At 49.0% G+C, this 16073-nt stretch overlaps 1 protein-coding gene across 2 annotated transcripts in view; it reads right to left on the reverse strand.

Annotated features, from left to right (window-relative positions):
- Positions 1 to 620: 620 nt before the first annotated feature.
- Positions 621 to 16073, reverse strand: part of Cry2 (cryptochrome circadian regulator 2) — a 31496-nt gene continuing 16043 nt past the window's right edge. Inside the window, exons 6-12 of one of the 2 annotated variants that reach the window (XM_090347845.1) lie at positions 12647 to 12787; positions 11580 to 11891; positions 11229 to 11380; positions 10906 to 11108; positions 10532 to 10624; positions 10042 to 10183; positions 621 to 2729 (exon numbers count right to left, since the gene is read on the reverse strand). In XM_090347845.1, coding sequence (XP_090203971.1) covers positions 10044 to 10183; positions 10532 to 10624; positions 10906 to 11108; positions 11229 to 11380; positions 11580 to 11891; positions 12647 to 12787 — 1041 coding nt within the window. In that variant the 3' untranslated portion in view covers positions 621 to 2729; positions 10042 to 10043. Of the gene's footprint in view, positions 2730 to 10003; positions 10184 to 10531; positions 10625 to 10905; positions 11109 to 11228; positions 11381 to 11579; positions 11892 to 12646; positions 12788 to 16073 lie in introns of both variants that reach the window. The other variant, XM_090347846.1, reaches the window with a different exon arrangement.

The following is a 16073-nucleotide window of genomic DNA, read 5'->3' on the forward strand; positions in this document are numbered from 1 at the left end:
TTAACATGGCTAATGAGAATGGCTGCTTATGTCAGTTCAGAAGCGCCCTTAGGAGTCGGGGGGGGGGGGTCTGGGTAGGACAGAACCTTATGCTCCCAAGTTCAACAAAAATCACATGAAATGTCTTCAGAAAGAAGTGGAGCACCAGTCCAGGTTTTGGTGGGGGGATCAGCACACACTTCAGAGCCCAGGAGTTGAGTCAAGTCCTCCTCTTCCTCTCTCTGTGTAGGGCCAATCGGGGGTTTTGAATGTCTTTGGCTATGCCAGGATCCCTTTCCCAGCAGGACAGCCCATGCATGTGGCACTCTAGCCAGATGGCCTCAGGTGTGGCTGTGGCAGATGTGGACTCTGTGGCCTAGAGGATCTACATGTCCCTCTCCACCCCGCTGCATGCAGTGGCTGCAGAGGGTGAAGGGTGGGTGGTAGACCCAGCCCAGTGTGTTCGGTACTATTTTCCAAAATGGAGCTGCTTCACTGGAAGCTGGCCTGAATTATCTCTCCAAGGAGGAAGAGGCTTCCAGCTCCAGCAGAAGCAAGCTGATCTGGCTAGAAAGATCACTCAGGTTCAGCCTTACCAGCCCCTAGACCCGATTCCCACGAGATTGACAACACAGCTTAACTCAGACAGGATCAGACGTTTATAAAACAAGTGAATATTCATACACAAACTGTGGGAGAAACACCTTCGCAGCAGTAGAAAAAAATCTATAAAGTGCATTTTTTTCTGCGACCATCTCTTCCCCATGCTGGCCCTTGGAGCAGGATTTGGCAGCTTCAGAGCCACTTGGGCTAGAAAGGAGGCATGAAGGTGTGCCCTCTGCACACCTTGCCCATGGCTCTGGAGCAGGACTGCTTTGTCCCACTGCAAGCCGTCCTGGGCACAAGCCAGCACTCCAGCCATAGTGGAGGGTGGGGGTACTCTTGCCAACTTGCTTGTTAGAGAAGTGTCATCATCAAATAGACAGGAAAGGTGTCCCAGTGGTCAAAGGCGCTGCTCAGTCAGAACAATGTCAGGCTGACCTTTCATGCTCACTCCTCTCCCACTGACAAGACTCCACCACCATGCTCTGAAAACATCCCACCACCCATGTTTGTTTCCCCACATGGCCTTAGGACATACTAGGTGAGGTGACAAACACAACAGTTGGACTCTAAAAGCAGGTCTCTGCTGAAGAACCTAGGGACATCTCAGGAAGAACCCTGATGATATATGCTGCACAGCTGGAGGGGTCAGGAGTCTGATCCCCAGGATCTGGCTAAGGACAGATGATAAAGAGGGCCAGGGGAGTGGACAGCTCTGAGGCTAGGAAAGGTCACACGGGAGGTAGAGGAAAAGGCCCAGAGGCCAGCTTAATGTTAGATGTGAGAACAATCTAAACAGGAATTAGCTTTTGAGCTTTATGGGTGCACACACACATGCACACATACATACATACATACGTACGTACGTACGTACATACAAACATACACATACACAGAGTGGCTCAAGTGCAGGCCACAGGGGTCGAAGGAAGACTTGCTCTGGTTGACTACAGTCCTTTTCATGATTGCTTTCTCCACATGGGCCTGTGGCAGTGGGAGGTAGAGGCGGGAGGACTGGCCCTCCTGGAATGCAAGGCTTGGCTTCTCTGGCCAAACCTCCCACTGCTGCTTCAGGAGAGAGGGTGTGCTGGACATACTCTCTTCTGCCAACTGCCCCTGGCAGCACCCACCCCTCAGTCCCTCTGCCTGAGTCCTTGGCTACTGGACTGGACAGCTGACAAAGCAGCCCGGGTGCTGAGCAGTCTGGGGCAGGCCCTGGAAGCCTACAGAACAAAGCCTGGCCCTTTCCTGGCTGGTGTCAGCTGTCCATGTTTGGGTACTGTGGTGCCTTGGAGTGTGGCCAAAGGAGCCAGGGGGCCATAGGCCATTAGGACCTGGTCTTCTCCAGGCAAAGGTCCCCACTCTGACTCTACCCTTTGCACCTTCTGGCTAGATGGAGACTAGTTCAAGGCTTCCGGGAAAGGAACAGTGAGAGTTGAGATTCTGCTTCTCTCCATAGGTTCGAAGCCTGAAAAGGTGGGTGTGCCATCTTGGGTCTCTCTTCTGTACTGGCACAGGCATGCCAGGTATCTGGGTACATGTTGTAGAATGGAGAAAACTTCCCAGCTCTGTCTACAGCCTCATACTTATTCCAGATGCCCAAGGAAGAGTCTGTGGAGCCAGGGGCAGAGGTTTAGAATAAGACGACAGGGAAGGCGGTTAACTTGGGAATAATCTGCCTACTACAGCACACGCAGCTTCCCAGTGTCAGAATGGGACTCAGTGGATGCTTCTATAATCTCACACTTTGGACAGAGCCCCAAATCTAGTCCTCTGGCTCTTCAGTGGAATGTGAGGATGGGAGCAGATGCCAGGTCCTATTGCCTTGTCCTATTCGGACAGGGGAGTTTTCAGGGCAGGTCTTGACTGAAGGTTAGCGCCATGGTTTCTGGCCTTGTGTCTGTAGGCTGAGAAGCAATATCCATGGGGAGGCATGCTCCAGATACGCCCCAGCCCAGGCAGTACTCAGGATCATGAGAGTGTAAACAGAGGCATGCACACGTACACAGCACACCACTCCTTCCTCCGCACACATGCACACACACGCTTGCGCTCTCCGTCAGTGATCGGCTTCTCTGTAGGTTGCACTGTGGCTGCAGTGGCTGCTTGGGCACCCAGGCTTTGCTCACGGAGCTAGGGCTCAGAAGCTGGAAGAGAAAACAAGTGCAAAGAAGAAACATTCAGGAGAATGCTCAGTTGCCCAGAGACAGGAGCTCCCCTGCTGCTTCTCTGGGGACACTCTGGGTAGGGCTCAGGCCGTGCTGCCTGGGCCATGGTTCTTGGGAACAGGTAGTTGCATCTGTACAGTGTAAGCATCAGACTAGCTCCCTGCAACAAACCACCAGGGGCGACTGCAGCAGGGGAGGAGAGCGCTATGTGACAATCTCTTAAAGCCTTGGCTGACACTTGCTCCTATGACAGAATACATCAGCTGCTTCCAGAGATGGAGAATCAACAGAAGCCAGCCCTGAGAAAGTTTAGATTCAGCAGCTAAACACCTTTCCTTCCTTCCCTCCCTCCCTTGCTTCCTATCTTTCTTTCTTTTGTTGTGGAGTTTGAACTCAGAGCCTGGCGGCTGTCCCTGAACCTCTTTGCGCTTAAGGCTAGCACTCCACCACTTGAGTCACAGTTCCACCTCCAGTTTTAGTGGGTAACTTGAGATAAGAGTCTCACAGGGGCTTTGCTACTCAACTGGTTTTGAATCGTGCTCCTTAGATCTAAGCCTCCTGAATAGCTAGGATAATAGGTGTGAGCCATAGGTGCCCGGCAGTGAGCCAATTTCTATGTACAGATAAAAGAAACCCAGCACAAAGTCAGCAGATTGGGGGAGAGGATAAGAAGGTGGGCAGACACCAGGATGATTCATTTTAGAGGTGTATTAAGATCCTGAATCTGGGACCTCATTGGTGAGAAAAGATTCTGAGACTGGCTTGCTCGTGGTAAGGAGGCTTCATGTGCCTGAGCCTGCAGAGCTACACAGGGCTCCACTCCAAGTCTGTAGAGCCAGAATGCTGGTGACATGGGGCAGACAATTCTCACAGACTTACTGAGCCTCCTGGAGGTCGGTGCCCTACAATGCTGCTATGGCAGACTCACGTCCTCCTCCATATGTGCAAGACCTAGCCCCAGTACTTCAGAACGTGAAAACGAAGAAATGAGGATGACCCCTAATCCAGTACAAAGGGGAGACATAGACCCAGACAGAAGCGAGGAAACTATGTGAAGACACAGTGTGAAGGCCATCCACAAGACAAACGGAGACCCCGTGAGTTTGAACTCTGCCCTTCTGAGATGTACATTTGTGCTGTGCAAGCTGAGGTACTTGGTTAAGGCAGCTACCATAGACAAATAGAATTCACAGTTCATAAACCCTGAAGACATGGCCTCCATTTTTAGGTAAGAAGAGAAGCAACTTTACCGAAATAAACACATTCACATTTAAGTGGCAGAGCAAAGACAGGGGTCCCAGGTCTTTCTAATTCCTAAACCTGTGGTGCTATTGCTTCTGTAAACCAGTAAGAATCTCTAGATACACTAGTCCTTATTACAATTATTAGAAGATATAAAAAAAGAAACAACACGGTGGCACAAAGACTAATTTTTAAGCAACAGAAATAGACATTAAAATGTTACAACAACAACAAAAATGTTCTTAAAAGTCCTGTAAGCGTGGATACCGGGTGCCAGTGACTCATACTTATAATCCTAGCTACTCAAGAGGCTCAGATCTGAGGATCGCAGTTCAAAGCCAGCCTGGGCATGACAGTCTGTAAGACTCTTATTTCCATTAACACCAGAAAACCACAAGTGGTTGGCTGTGTCTCAAAATGATAGAGTGCTTTCCTTGACCAAAAAAGCTTAGGGACAGTGCCTTGAGTTCAAGCCCCAGGACTGGTGTGCAGGCACACACACATGTATACATGTGTATACACACACACACACACACACACACACACACACACACACACACACACACACGCAGTACCATGCCTCCTACATTAGCCTTCTAGCAATGCAATCCTTTTAAAGCCATATGCTAAATCTGAAGCAGACTTGGATGCAAATTTTCTTAGGAGCTGGGTGAAATGGACAGTCAAAGTAAAAGTGAGTACCTAAATGGATCAGCTCTGAATGCCTCATTTTAAAAATTGAGTATTACTGGGGCCAGAAGTTTGGCCTAGTGGTAGAATGCTTGCCTAGCATGCACAAAGACCCGGGTTAGAGTCCTCAGTACCACATACATAGAAAAAAGCTGAAAGTGGTGCTGAGGCTCAAGTGGTAGAGCTCTAGCCTTGAGAAAGTCCAAGGACAGTGCTCAGGCCCTGAGCTCAAGCCCAGGGCTGGGAAAAAAAAATAAAAATAAAAAATTGAGTATTACTACTTTCAGCCATTTTCCCCTTTTTGCAAGTCCTGTAATACTTAGTCATATTTTCACTACAAATAAACATACTTGTTAGTGTGCTAAATCACACAATGAGTATGTGTTCTATGCAGAGAGCTGGCCCTGTTAAACCACAGGCAAGTGCTCTCAGAAACACAGTGACCTCCTGTTGGAGCCTTTACCACGCTGAGTCTTCCAGCTCTACTTGCCTCTGTCTTTAGAACTCAGAGGAGGCAAAGGCTGCTTGCGGATCATTCCTGAGCACAGGGGCTTGTGCTCAGGAATCTCTTCAGAAGTGTTACAGACAGGTGGAAAGAGCAGTCTGTGAAGACTGTAGTTATGGGCATGGGGATATGGCATTGGAGTTATTTACATGGATATGTACACGTACGTACACGCACACACGTGCACGCGTGCACGCGCGCACGCGCACGCACACACACACACACACACACTTATACACACATCTTGCTTTCTTCTAGCTTTTTGAAATATAAAGTATATAACTGCCTATAGGCCAACCAGAACCTCTTTCTTCTGCTTATAACCTAAGTCTGTTTGTCAATCTCTTCCTGTCTCACCCTCACCCTGCAATTTCCCCCAGCTTCTCTGATCAACTTTTTTACAACATTCCTTATGTAAGTGAGACCATGAGGCATTTTGTCTTTCTGGGCCTGGCCTATTTCACTTAACAGGATGCTTTCCTGTTGTTGTGGACTGCAGGAGTGCATTCTTTGTTATGGCTAAATAGCACTCCACTGTGGTCATGTGCATGTTCTGGGGGAGAGGCTCTATCTTCCAAAGGCAGGAAACCCACAAAGAGTGTGGAACCAACGTCTCAATTCTGGGGAGTGGGGGATTGAGGAGCAGCCAGGTGGAGGGCATGAGACCTTGGGTAGGCTCTGGAGAGCAGGTGGTATGGGCGGACCTCAGATAAGCCCTCGTCACTCAAGCCTCTCCATGGGCTCAGAGTCACTATCAGAGAACGCAGGGGTTTAGGAGAACCAGTTTGTCTTTGTCTACAAAGCAAGTCAAAGGCTGGTTCAACTGATCAGCAAGTAACGAACAGTGTTTCTCTTCTCAACCTAGGGCAGGTGTCTGCAGAGAAAGAGGCTAGAGAAATCAAATGAGCCTTGCAGGAAAATGACAGTAACACCAAATGCAAAGGAAGGCATCCAGGGCGATGACATGGAGGGAAAATCAGCTCATAAAATGGGCACTGAGGGCGGGGAGTGTGGCCTAGTGTTAAGAGTGCTTGCCTAGCATGCACAAAGACTGTGGTTTGATTCCTCGGTACCACATACATAGAAAAAAGCTGGGAGTGGTGCTGTGGCTCAAGTGGCAGAGCCCTAGCCTTGAGAAATCCCAAGGACAGTGGTCAGGCCCTGAGTTCAAGCCCCAGGACTGGCAAAAGAAATATATATATATATATATATATATATATATATATATAAAATAAAATGGGCACGTACAAAAGAGCTTCTTTGTTGTCCTATCTCCACCTGTCATGTAAAGAGGCAGCTAGAAAGAATCAAGGAAGCTCGTGACTGCCTTCCTCTGCTCCCAGGGTTAGGACAGTCTCCGGGTACCATTGCCCTCACAGCCCTTCCCATTCCTTAGATGCTACCAAGAGGTGACAATTGACCACTGTTCTTTCTCAGGACCCCAGCCTGAGAGGCCTGTGCATAACTGCACACATGAGCTTATGCGACAGGATCCACACAGCAGGAGAAGTGGGAGGGCTGCAGGACGTGCGGCCTCTCAGTGCTTCCCCCTCCCTAGCATGGCAGAGTATGCGAAAGGCAGGGGTCCAGTGACTAGCTTCCAAACTAGCCCTGGGGAAGCCCAGAGCCGAGTGGTGCTTCCTAGACTGTCCTGTTGCTCTCAGCTCAGTCTTGTGCCTCCAACTACACCCTTCCCTTCCTGCAACAAAGAGCGCCTTAGTAACTTGTATTCAGGGCTGGGGGACACTGAGCTTTTCCTTCTCAATTTCAGGTCAGGAATGGAGATGGACAACTTAGGGGGAGTCTCGCAGCCAAAGGAGCAGGAGTTGGGTGTAGACTTGGGCCTGAGTGTACAGCACAGAGGTCAGGCTCTTTTCTGTATGCCAGGCTGCCTCCACTCCATGTTTTTTTTTTTTTTTTTTTTTTTTTTTTGCCAGTCCTGGGCTTGGGCTCAGGGCCTGAGCACTGTCCTTGGACTTTCTCAAGGCTAGAGCTCTACCACTTGAACCTCAGCACCACTTCTGGTTTTTTTCTATGTATGTGGTACCGAGGAATCGAACCCGGGTCTTCATGCATGCTAGGCAAGCACTTTAACCGCTAGGCCAAACTCCCGGCCCTCCACTCCATGTTAAATAGACTGGCAGGGCCTGTCACATGCCAGGAGGAAAGGGACAACTAAACAAATGTCAGAGTGACAATAAAGTCAGGTCTGGGCAAACCAGGGAGTTTGGGAAAGGGGCTCCTCAGCCATGAATCTTCTACACCCAACGGGGCTTCTCTCCATGGGTCACTATGTACCTGCAAAAGGGCAGATGGAACATGTGCGCTTTCCTTCCATGATAAAATCACTGGACCAATGAGGGCCAGCTGCACAATTGAAGGCCAACGGAATCCTGGGCAGTCAGCAATTCTGGGGATCACAGGAACAGCTGACCGCAGAGCTATTTAGAATCTGGTCTGTTTTCAGTTTAGTGAACACTGTAAAACCAAACTAGATGCAGAATGTTCACTGGTATGGACTGGAGGTGAGTATTAAATCAGGACACCTGATATATATTTCTACAGTACCAGTTTCAACTAGAAATGACTATCCTGTTTAGCATCATGAGCCAGAAGTCTTGGACTTCCAGAATCACAAAGCCATAGAATGCAGAGCTAAGAGACCTCAAGAACCCAGGGTGCCTCCAACCTCTCAAAAAGTCACAGGACTCAGTAGGGCAGGAGAGAGGAGGCAGGGCAGCATGAAGTTCCACAACTTCTGCTGCAGAGCCTCAGGGACAGGGGGCCTATCACTGACTGAATATGCACACAGAAGCCCACACAAGACAACACTGAGAGCCGAGAGCTGCACTTTACTTCTGATGACAGCACTGGGACTTGAATGCAGAACCTTAAGCTCTTATTTGGCTTTTTTGCTCAAACATGGTACTCTACTACTTGAACCACAAACTTCATTTCTGTGGGGTTTTTTTTTCCTAGTTAATTGCAGATAAAAGTCTCCTGGAATTTTCTGTCCAGAACAGCTCTGATCAAGGATCCTCAGATCTCTGCCTCCTGAGTAGCTAAGATTACAGGTGTGAGCCATCAGCACCCAACTCATATCATGTTTTGTTTTCTACTTCCTGTTCCTCAGACATCTGCTGACAACAATTTGGTGCCATTAGCTATAAGCAATCTTCACTCGTGCATCTAACATCTCTGTTTTTTGATTGGACTTGAAATCAGAGCACTGGCTGTCAAGTTCCAGATTTATATTAATGGCCTTCTACTTGGTATCACAGAGCAAAGAGAGAGTAGCTATCTACAGCTCCCAGGGATAAGACAGCACAATCTGTCCACTGGCAGTCCACGGTACTCAAAAGGGTAACCCTGGTGAAAGAAACCATCTCATAGAAAAAAGCTCTTCCTACCTACTGATGCAGGCACGGCATGTAAGGAGCAGCTTGACGCAATGACTCAGACAGGACAGCAGTCCACATTTTCCCAGAAAGAGGCTTTATGAAAAGACCTTTCCTCTGTCAGTGAAGGAAGACATAGGTTTGTTTTTCCTCCCTTTTTTTTTAAAATGACATTCAAGAGCCTTCTAGAAAAGATGTAGACAGTCCCTGTCGGGGAAGTGCGAAGCTGCAGCTGTGGTGTGGGAAAGGTGTCATGGAGGAGTGGATGTAAAAGGTACAGCTAGCTAATGGGAGGATGGGCCTCTCGTCTTCAGTGGCTGAGCCTGTTCCCACATTCAGAATCTCAGTGCTGCCCTCCAGTGGCCACCTACATAACAGCCTGCAGGCGAATGCAGACTGCCCCGCCCTCCATCCTCCTTAGCCACAGATACACATCCTGTCATCTAACTTCTTTCTGTTGGATCTGATCACCCTAGTAAGAAAGCACCAAAACCCAAACCAAACAAACAAAACCCACCTGTTTCTTCTCTTTGGCTGGCCAACAAATCAAATGGTTTTGAACTCTGAATTTCCTTTTATGCTTTAGAAGGTATAAAAATCAGTATGAGGGCCGGGAGTTTGGCCTAGTGGTTAAAGTGCTTGCCTAGCATGCATGAAGACCTGGGTTCGATTCCTCGGTACCACATACATATAAAAAAGCTGGAAGTGGTGCTGAGGCTCAAGTGGTAGAGCTCTAGCCTTGAGAAAACCCAAGGACAGTGCTCAGGCCCTGAGCTCAAGCCCAGGACTGGCAAAAAAAAACAAAAAAAAAAACAAAAAAAACCAAACAAACAAAAAAATCAGTATGATACATTTTTCTGTTTTGGCTCTACCAAGGTCTGAGATGCTCAGATGTGCTCTACTACTGAAACTTTTTTTTTTTTTTGGTCAGTCTTGGGGCTTGAACTTTGGGCCTGGATGCTGTCCATGAGCTTTTTTACACAAAGCTAGTGTTCTACCATTTTGGGCTACAGCTCTACTCCTAATTTTCTGGTAGTTAATTGGAGATAAGATTCTCACAGATTTTGCTGCCTGGGCCAGCTTCAAACCATGATCCTCAGATCTTAGCCTCCTGAGCAGGTAGGATTACAGGCATGATCCACTAGCGCCCAGCTACCAAGCCCTTTTTTTTTATTAGCTTTTCTTTTGAGACAGAATCATGCTAAGTTTCCTGGGCTAGCCTTAAATGTGTAATCTTACCTCTGCCTCCCTAGTAGTTGGCATTGCAGGCATGTACCCTTATGCTTGGCAGAATGGTAGACTTTCTGAGTTGAAATCCTAAGCATCAGGAAGCCCCCACCAGATTCTAACCTAGTTTGTTGCTTTAGACCCCAGTGACAAGCAGCAGTCACCCTCACCATGCCCCCTCTTTCTCCCACCTTCCTTCCTGAGGAGCACTCTAGCTGCTGCCACTCACGCTCAGGAGTCCTTGCTTGGCTGCTCTGGGGCTGGCGCCTCTGCCACCCTGGCCCGTTTGCTGAGTTCTTCACCAGGCGGCTCCTCAGCTGCTTCCAGCTTGCGTTTGGGGGAAGCTGGACCGCTGGGAAGTGGTCTGGGGCCTGTGGAGAGGCATGGTGAAGGGTCACCCATGGGAGATACAGGCAAGGGACCCCACACTCTGCAATGACGGTTCTTTGGGGAAAGTGAGTCTGGAGCAAGCTGCTTCTTAGACCTGCCCCGGCCTTCCTTTCCCCACTAACTTCTGGGAACCATTTTCACTCAAGGCCTTGTTATCCAAAATGAACTTACTCGGTTTCCTCAGTATCTTTTGCCCCATGGGAAAGAAGCTTCACTCTGCATGTTACCCATTTTGGCCTCAGTCCGGAATAACTCCACTGGTGACAAGGGCCACAGAAGGTCACAGAAGGCCACGGAGGCTGTGGGCCAGATGTTGCTACTCTACTCACCTGTGCTGCTGATGCTCCCAGCCTGGCTTGAGCTTGGCTCAGCTACAGGGTGGCTGAGGTCTTCCACACAGGAAGGGACAGATGCCAGCAGACCTAGGGGGAGATGGGTATAGTCAGACTGCAGCCCTGCAGGACTACAGAGGGTTGCAGGGCATGAGGAACAAAGGAACAGGGAGTGTAGAATCATGGCAGACTGTGTCTCTTCCACGATCCCACAACTCCTCAGGGAAACTCAATTGAGCCCAGCCTCATGTCCTATGTCAACTTCTCTGCCTGGAAGACCACATTCATTCTCCCTTTGCAAATACCCCCAAAAGCATCATCTATCCCTCCATTCTTCACATGCTGCTGGGAGAAGAGCAATGGCTCCTTACAGAGTCCCCGGTATCGTGACAGCTGCTGGTAGATCTGCTTCATCCGCTCGATGTTGAGCCGGCTGGTCTCGGCATGGTTGACAATGGGTCGTGGGTAGTCCACACCAATGACGCACTTGGCTGCCTTCTGAATCGACTCAGGGGCATTCCAGGGCTCATAGATGTATCGAGAGGGGAAGCCTTTCAATTTAGGCAGATAGCGCCTGAAACACACATGTAGATACCTCTCAGCATACCTTGACCCTCTCCCAAAGGCCTAGGGCAGCCTAGACTAGGAGGAGGCCAGAGGGGTCAGGAGCCAGAGAGTCTGGCCTGCACCTCACCTGATGTAGTCCCCACTGGGGTCCGTACGGCGGCCGAAGCCCACAGGGCAGTAGCAGTGGAAGAACTGTTGGAAGAAAGCGCTGCAGGACAGCCACATCCAGCTGCCGGCGTTCACGCTAAAGTCCGCGTCCAGCAGCAGCTCATCAAACACCTGAGGGGAGGGGGAACAGCCAGCCTCCTTGGGAGCCTGCTGCTATGGTTCTTCCCAAGTCACTGCAGCATCCCAAGGAGCCCAACTCCCATGCAGAAGGCCAGCTACTGAGGATGCCCAGGGGTCCCACCCCCTCCTCCAGCCCTTTGCTGGACTCAATCACAGGGTACAGGAAAACTTCCACTCAGAGAGCACTCACCCGAACCCCACTCTCCCAGCTGACCCAGAGATCCCCGCGGGTGAGGAAACAGGCCACAGCGTGCCTGGCCAGGTGGTGGATCCAGCCCTCCTGCCTCAGTTGGGTCATGATGGCGTCAATCCAAGGGAAGCCTGTTTTGCCCTCGGCCCACTTGGCCAGGGCCTCAGGGTTGCGGTCCCAGGGGATCTGGATGCAGATGGGGTTCCCCTCCATGCGGTCAAACCTGGGGTTGTTAGTGGCCGCTGTGTAGAAGAACTCTCGCCATAGAAGTTGCCCAAACAGGGACAGGGGAGGTGTGCTGTTCCGCTTCACCTGAGAGGTGGGCACAGTACAGCTCTTAACACTGTGCCAACCAGGTCTCTCCTGCAGAAAAAATCTGGAGACCCCCAAACATGGTGGTGCCAGAGGAACTACCCTGTATGGGTGTGCCTACAGGACAATGCCCGTTGCTGGGTGCCTGTGGCTCACATCTATGATCCTAGCTACTCAGGAGGCTGAGATGTGAGGACTGGGGTTCAAAGCCAGCCTGGGCAGGGTAAGTCTGTGAGACTCCAATGAACCACTAGAAAACTGAAAGTGGAGTTGTGGCACAAAGTGGTAAAGCACTAGCCTTGAGAAGAAATGCTCAGGGACAACGCCCAGGCCCTAAGTACAGTTTCTACAACTGACAGGAAAAAAAAAATCAGCTAAGAAATCCCCAAGGCTGACCTGCTGTCCTCTCTCCTGGGAATCCATAACACCAGGTCATTTGTCTTTTGTCTGCATGGCCTGGCCCAGCATGCAACCCTTCTATTATTGTTGAGCAACTGTCATACATGGTCTCCTTTAAGTACTGTGAGGAATGTGTTTCTCACCCTCTTCTAAGACAGCAGAAAATCTGGGTTTGTTTAGCTCAGTGACTCTGTGTGCTGGGTTTTCCTCCTTCAAAATCAACTCTTTTCCATCTTTGGACCAAGCACCTAAAGTACCCACCCACAACCCAATATTCTTTTCAGGGTAATTGGCAGGATCTAGTACATGTATGTGTCTGCAATTATGGGTGGCTGTGTCCTTCTCATGCTCCTCACCTTTTTATACAGGTCCCACAGGCGGTAGTAGAAGAGGCGGCAGGAGAGGCAGCCGAAGCGCAGGTAGGGGCTGAGACCTGTAGGGCTGGCCAGCAGAGAGTTGGCATTCATCCGGGGTCTCTCATAGTTGGCAACCCAGGCCTGCAATGGGTAAGGAAGGTGACAAAAACAAAAGGCGCATATGTTACAAGGGGGTATGGCGGGGGGAACAAACCATGGATCCTGGGTGCTTGAGTGTTTTCCTGAAGACAAGGAACAGAAAGGTATAGAGCTCACTGGCTCCTTCTGGTAGCAAAGGCAGACATGGAACTGCTACCAGGGCAAAAAAGAAGTGCATGGCTCTTCTCCTGACTCTGCCAGGGAAATGAGCTTTGGCCCCTCAGCCACTTACCTATTAAATAAGAAGAGAGCTTCCTATCTCTGGGACTTAAATGAAAGAACTGTTAGCATAGACAAATCTCTAAAATTATATAGAAGAAAAAAAAATCTCCCTAGCTTAGCTCTCATCAGCAGCAGCCCCAAGGCTGTTGAGGCATCCCAGACACCCTGCAAGTCTTTGCCATTGTTCAATAACAGCCAGAGAAGGCAGGAACTCACAACCTATTTCTGGACCAAAAAAGAGACATTCACTTCTGGGGCAGCTTGTCATAGAGTATGATCAGGCATGTTTTTTTTTTTTTTAAATCATCATCAGCTATTGGCATAATGCTTTACTTTCCTGACCTTCCCCATCATATGCTCTCATTCCATCTCCACTGTGCCCTGGGAAGCAGCCACATTCCAAAGGCTCCTGTGCTCTCTTGTGGTTCCTGAGACAGGAGGCGATTGTAAGAAACAGGGCCGCAGGGCCTAGCTTCTGACTCCAATTCTAGTCTCCCACATATGGCTAATATCTATTTTCTCATCCTCCCTTCTCCATACTCTCCCGAGACTTCTACCCACCCTTTCCATGACTGACCTTCCTTCCTATGGTAAGGAAATCAAGTGGGAAAACACCTCAACTTTAGGCCAGGGAATCTGCAAGCTCTCCTGACTCCTCCCCTCCCCTCCTGGGGCCATCCCAGGGCCAAGGCCTCTCCTAGGCTTTGAGCCCTCCTCTCTTCCTTTCTTGCAGTTTCCACATTCAGAATGATGTCATGTCTCCTCTGCAAACCAAACTAAACCAACCAACCATTAAAACAAGCACTTGTGGTATGCTGTGGGACTCTACACAATGCCTGGTTTCCTACTTCACAGCCAACTTATGTCCATTTCCCCGCTCCTACCTCTGCTTTCCAGCCCACCTGGCTTCTACCTCCACCATTCGAACTCACTGGTGACCATAGGCCCCCAGAGACCCTCATGTACAGGTATTCACTGTCCTGGTATTTGTGGAGCTCTCAGTAGCACTAGATCTTGCTCTCACTCCCCCATCTCATTTCTCTATTCTCATTTCTCCTGGGTGTCTTTCACCTCACTAGTATCTGGCGATGCCTATCCCAGGCTCCACTGCTCTGCTCACTTCTTCAGTGTTGGAGGTGCGCTCTTCCCTAGATCCTTTGGTCTTATAGGTCCCAAAACCATCTCATGGCAGACAGTCGCCATGTCTGTAGATCTAGTCTAGATGGTCCATCAAGATGCCTTGTGTAAACACTCTTTTCTTTAAACCCACACTTCCAGTGGCTTCCCTTATTCAGAAAAAGCACCTTCTACTGACCAAATGTTGCTCTAATATATGTTTTTATTTCTCATTCTCAACCGCAACCAATCTAGTTTAATTAAGGTCATATCTACACTGGACAACAACAGTGACAACAGTGGCAGCTTTGCACTGCTCTCGCTCTGCCTTATCTGAGCCCCCATTAGTCCACTCTCCACACTGGGACCAGAGTATTCATGGGATTGAGTCCCATATCCATTTGCCTTTTTTACTGGTACTGGTGCTTGAACTCAGGGCCTTAGATTTTTCATTCAATGCTAGTGGCTCTACTGCTTGAGCCATGCCCTCCACTTCTAGCTTTTTGCTAGTTGACTGGAGATAAGTCTCAGGGACTTTCCTTTCTGGGCTGGCTTTGAACCCTGATCCCCAGATCTCAGCCCCTTGTACAGTGAGCATTACAGGCTTGATCCACAAGGGCTCAGCTTAATATCTCTCCTCACTTTCTTTTTTGTTGGTAGTGAGGCTTGAACTCTATAACTGGGCACTGTCCTTGAACTCTACAACTCAAGGCTAGCACTTACTACTGAGCCACAGTACCACTTCCAGGTTTCTGGTGGTTAACTGGAGATAAGAGCCTCGTAGATTTTCATGCCTAGGCTGGCTGTGAACCTTGATCCTCAGATCTCAGCCTCCTGAGTAGGTAGGATTACAGACGTGAGCTACACCAGCACCCGGCAATTTTTCTAATTTTGCAAAGCATGCTGAGAAGACACAGCTTTTGCGGGGGAGGCAGTACTGGGGTTTGAACTCAGGGCCTGGACACTGTCTCTGAGCTTTTTTTTGCTTAACGCTAATATTCTACCACTTGAGCTACAGAGCCACTTCTGGCTTTAATTTCCTCTTTTTCCTCTATTTATATGGTACTGAGGAATTGAATCCAGGCTTCATGCACTCTACCACTAAGCCACATTCCCCAAAAAGACACATCTTTATTCTTCTAGTTCTTTACATTTTTTAGGTAGCTGCTTTTTCCACACCCTGGTGTACTCTGAGCACCAGTTTAGGTTTTGCCACTTCGAAAAAAAAACCCAAGGCTGGGAGTTTGGCCTAGTGGTAGAGTGCTTGCCTAGTATGCACGAAACCCGAGTTCAATTCCTCGGTACCACATACATAGAAAAAAGCCAGAAGTGGTGCTGAGGCTCAAGTGGTAGAGCTCTAGCCTTGAGAAAGTCCAAGGACAGTGCTCAGGCCCTGAGCTCAAGCCCAGGACTGGCAAAAAAACAAAAACAAAAACAAAAACCCAAAAAAGAAAAAAAAAAACAAAACGTTCACATGCTATTTAAGTTCCTTGGAAGCTACATCCAGTTGACTGGATTTATCAGGAATCCCAGGTTGGATTTTGCAGACTCCTGATGCCATTTAACACAACCTCCATCCTGTGTATTAGCTACAAACTGGTTGACTGGTACTAGGGACTACAGTGGGCTTAGGTTTGATCTTTTGGGAAGTTTAAAAGGAACACAATACCTGTGTCTATTTATGGCATTAGTGGCATCGCTGGGGCTTCTCTCTTTTCTCAGGGCACTCACTTACTTCTGAATAGCTAGGATTATAGGCGTGAACCACTGGTAAATGGTTCCATAGGCTAATTCTTTGTCATACCCATCTTTGTCCCCTTGACCCAACTTTTTTTTCTTCAGTACCTGGCTTTGAAGTTCAGGACAGTGTGTTTGCTAAATAGTGTTATACCACTTAAGTCCTTAGCTTGATCACAGGTTGGGCCCAAGA

This window comes from Megascapheus bottae, chromosome 16, assembly GCF_031878675.1.
Source record: "Megascapheus bottae isolate mThoBot1 chromosome 16, mThoBot2.hap1, whole genome shotgun sequence".
NCBI classification, from domain to species: domain Eukaryota; kingdom Metazoa; phylum Chordata; class Mammalia; order Rodentia; family Geomyidae; genus Megascapheus; species Megascapheus bottae.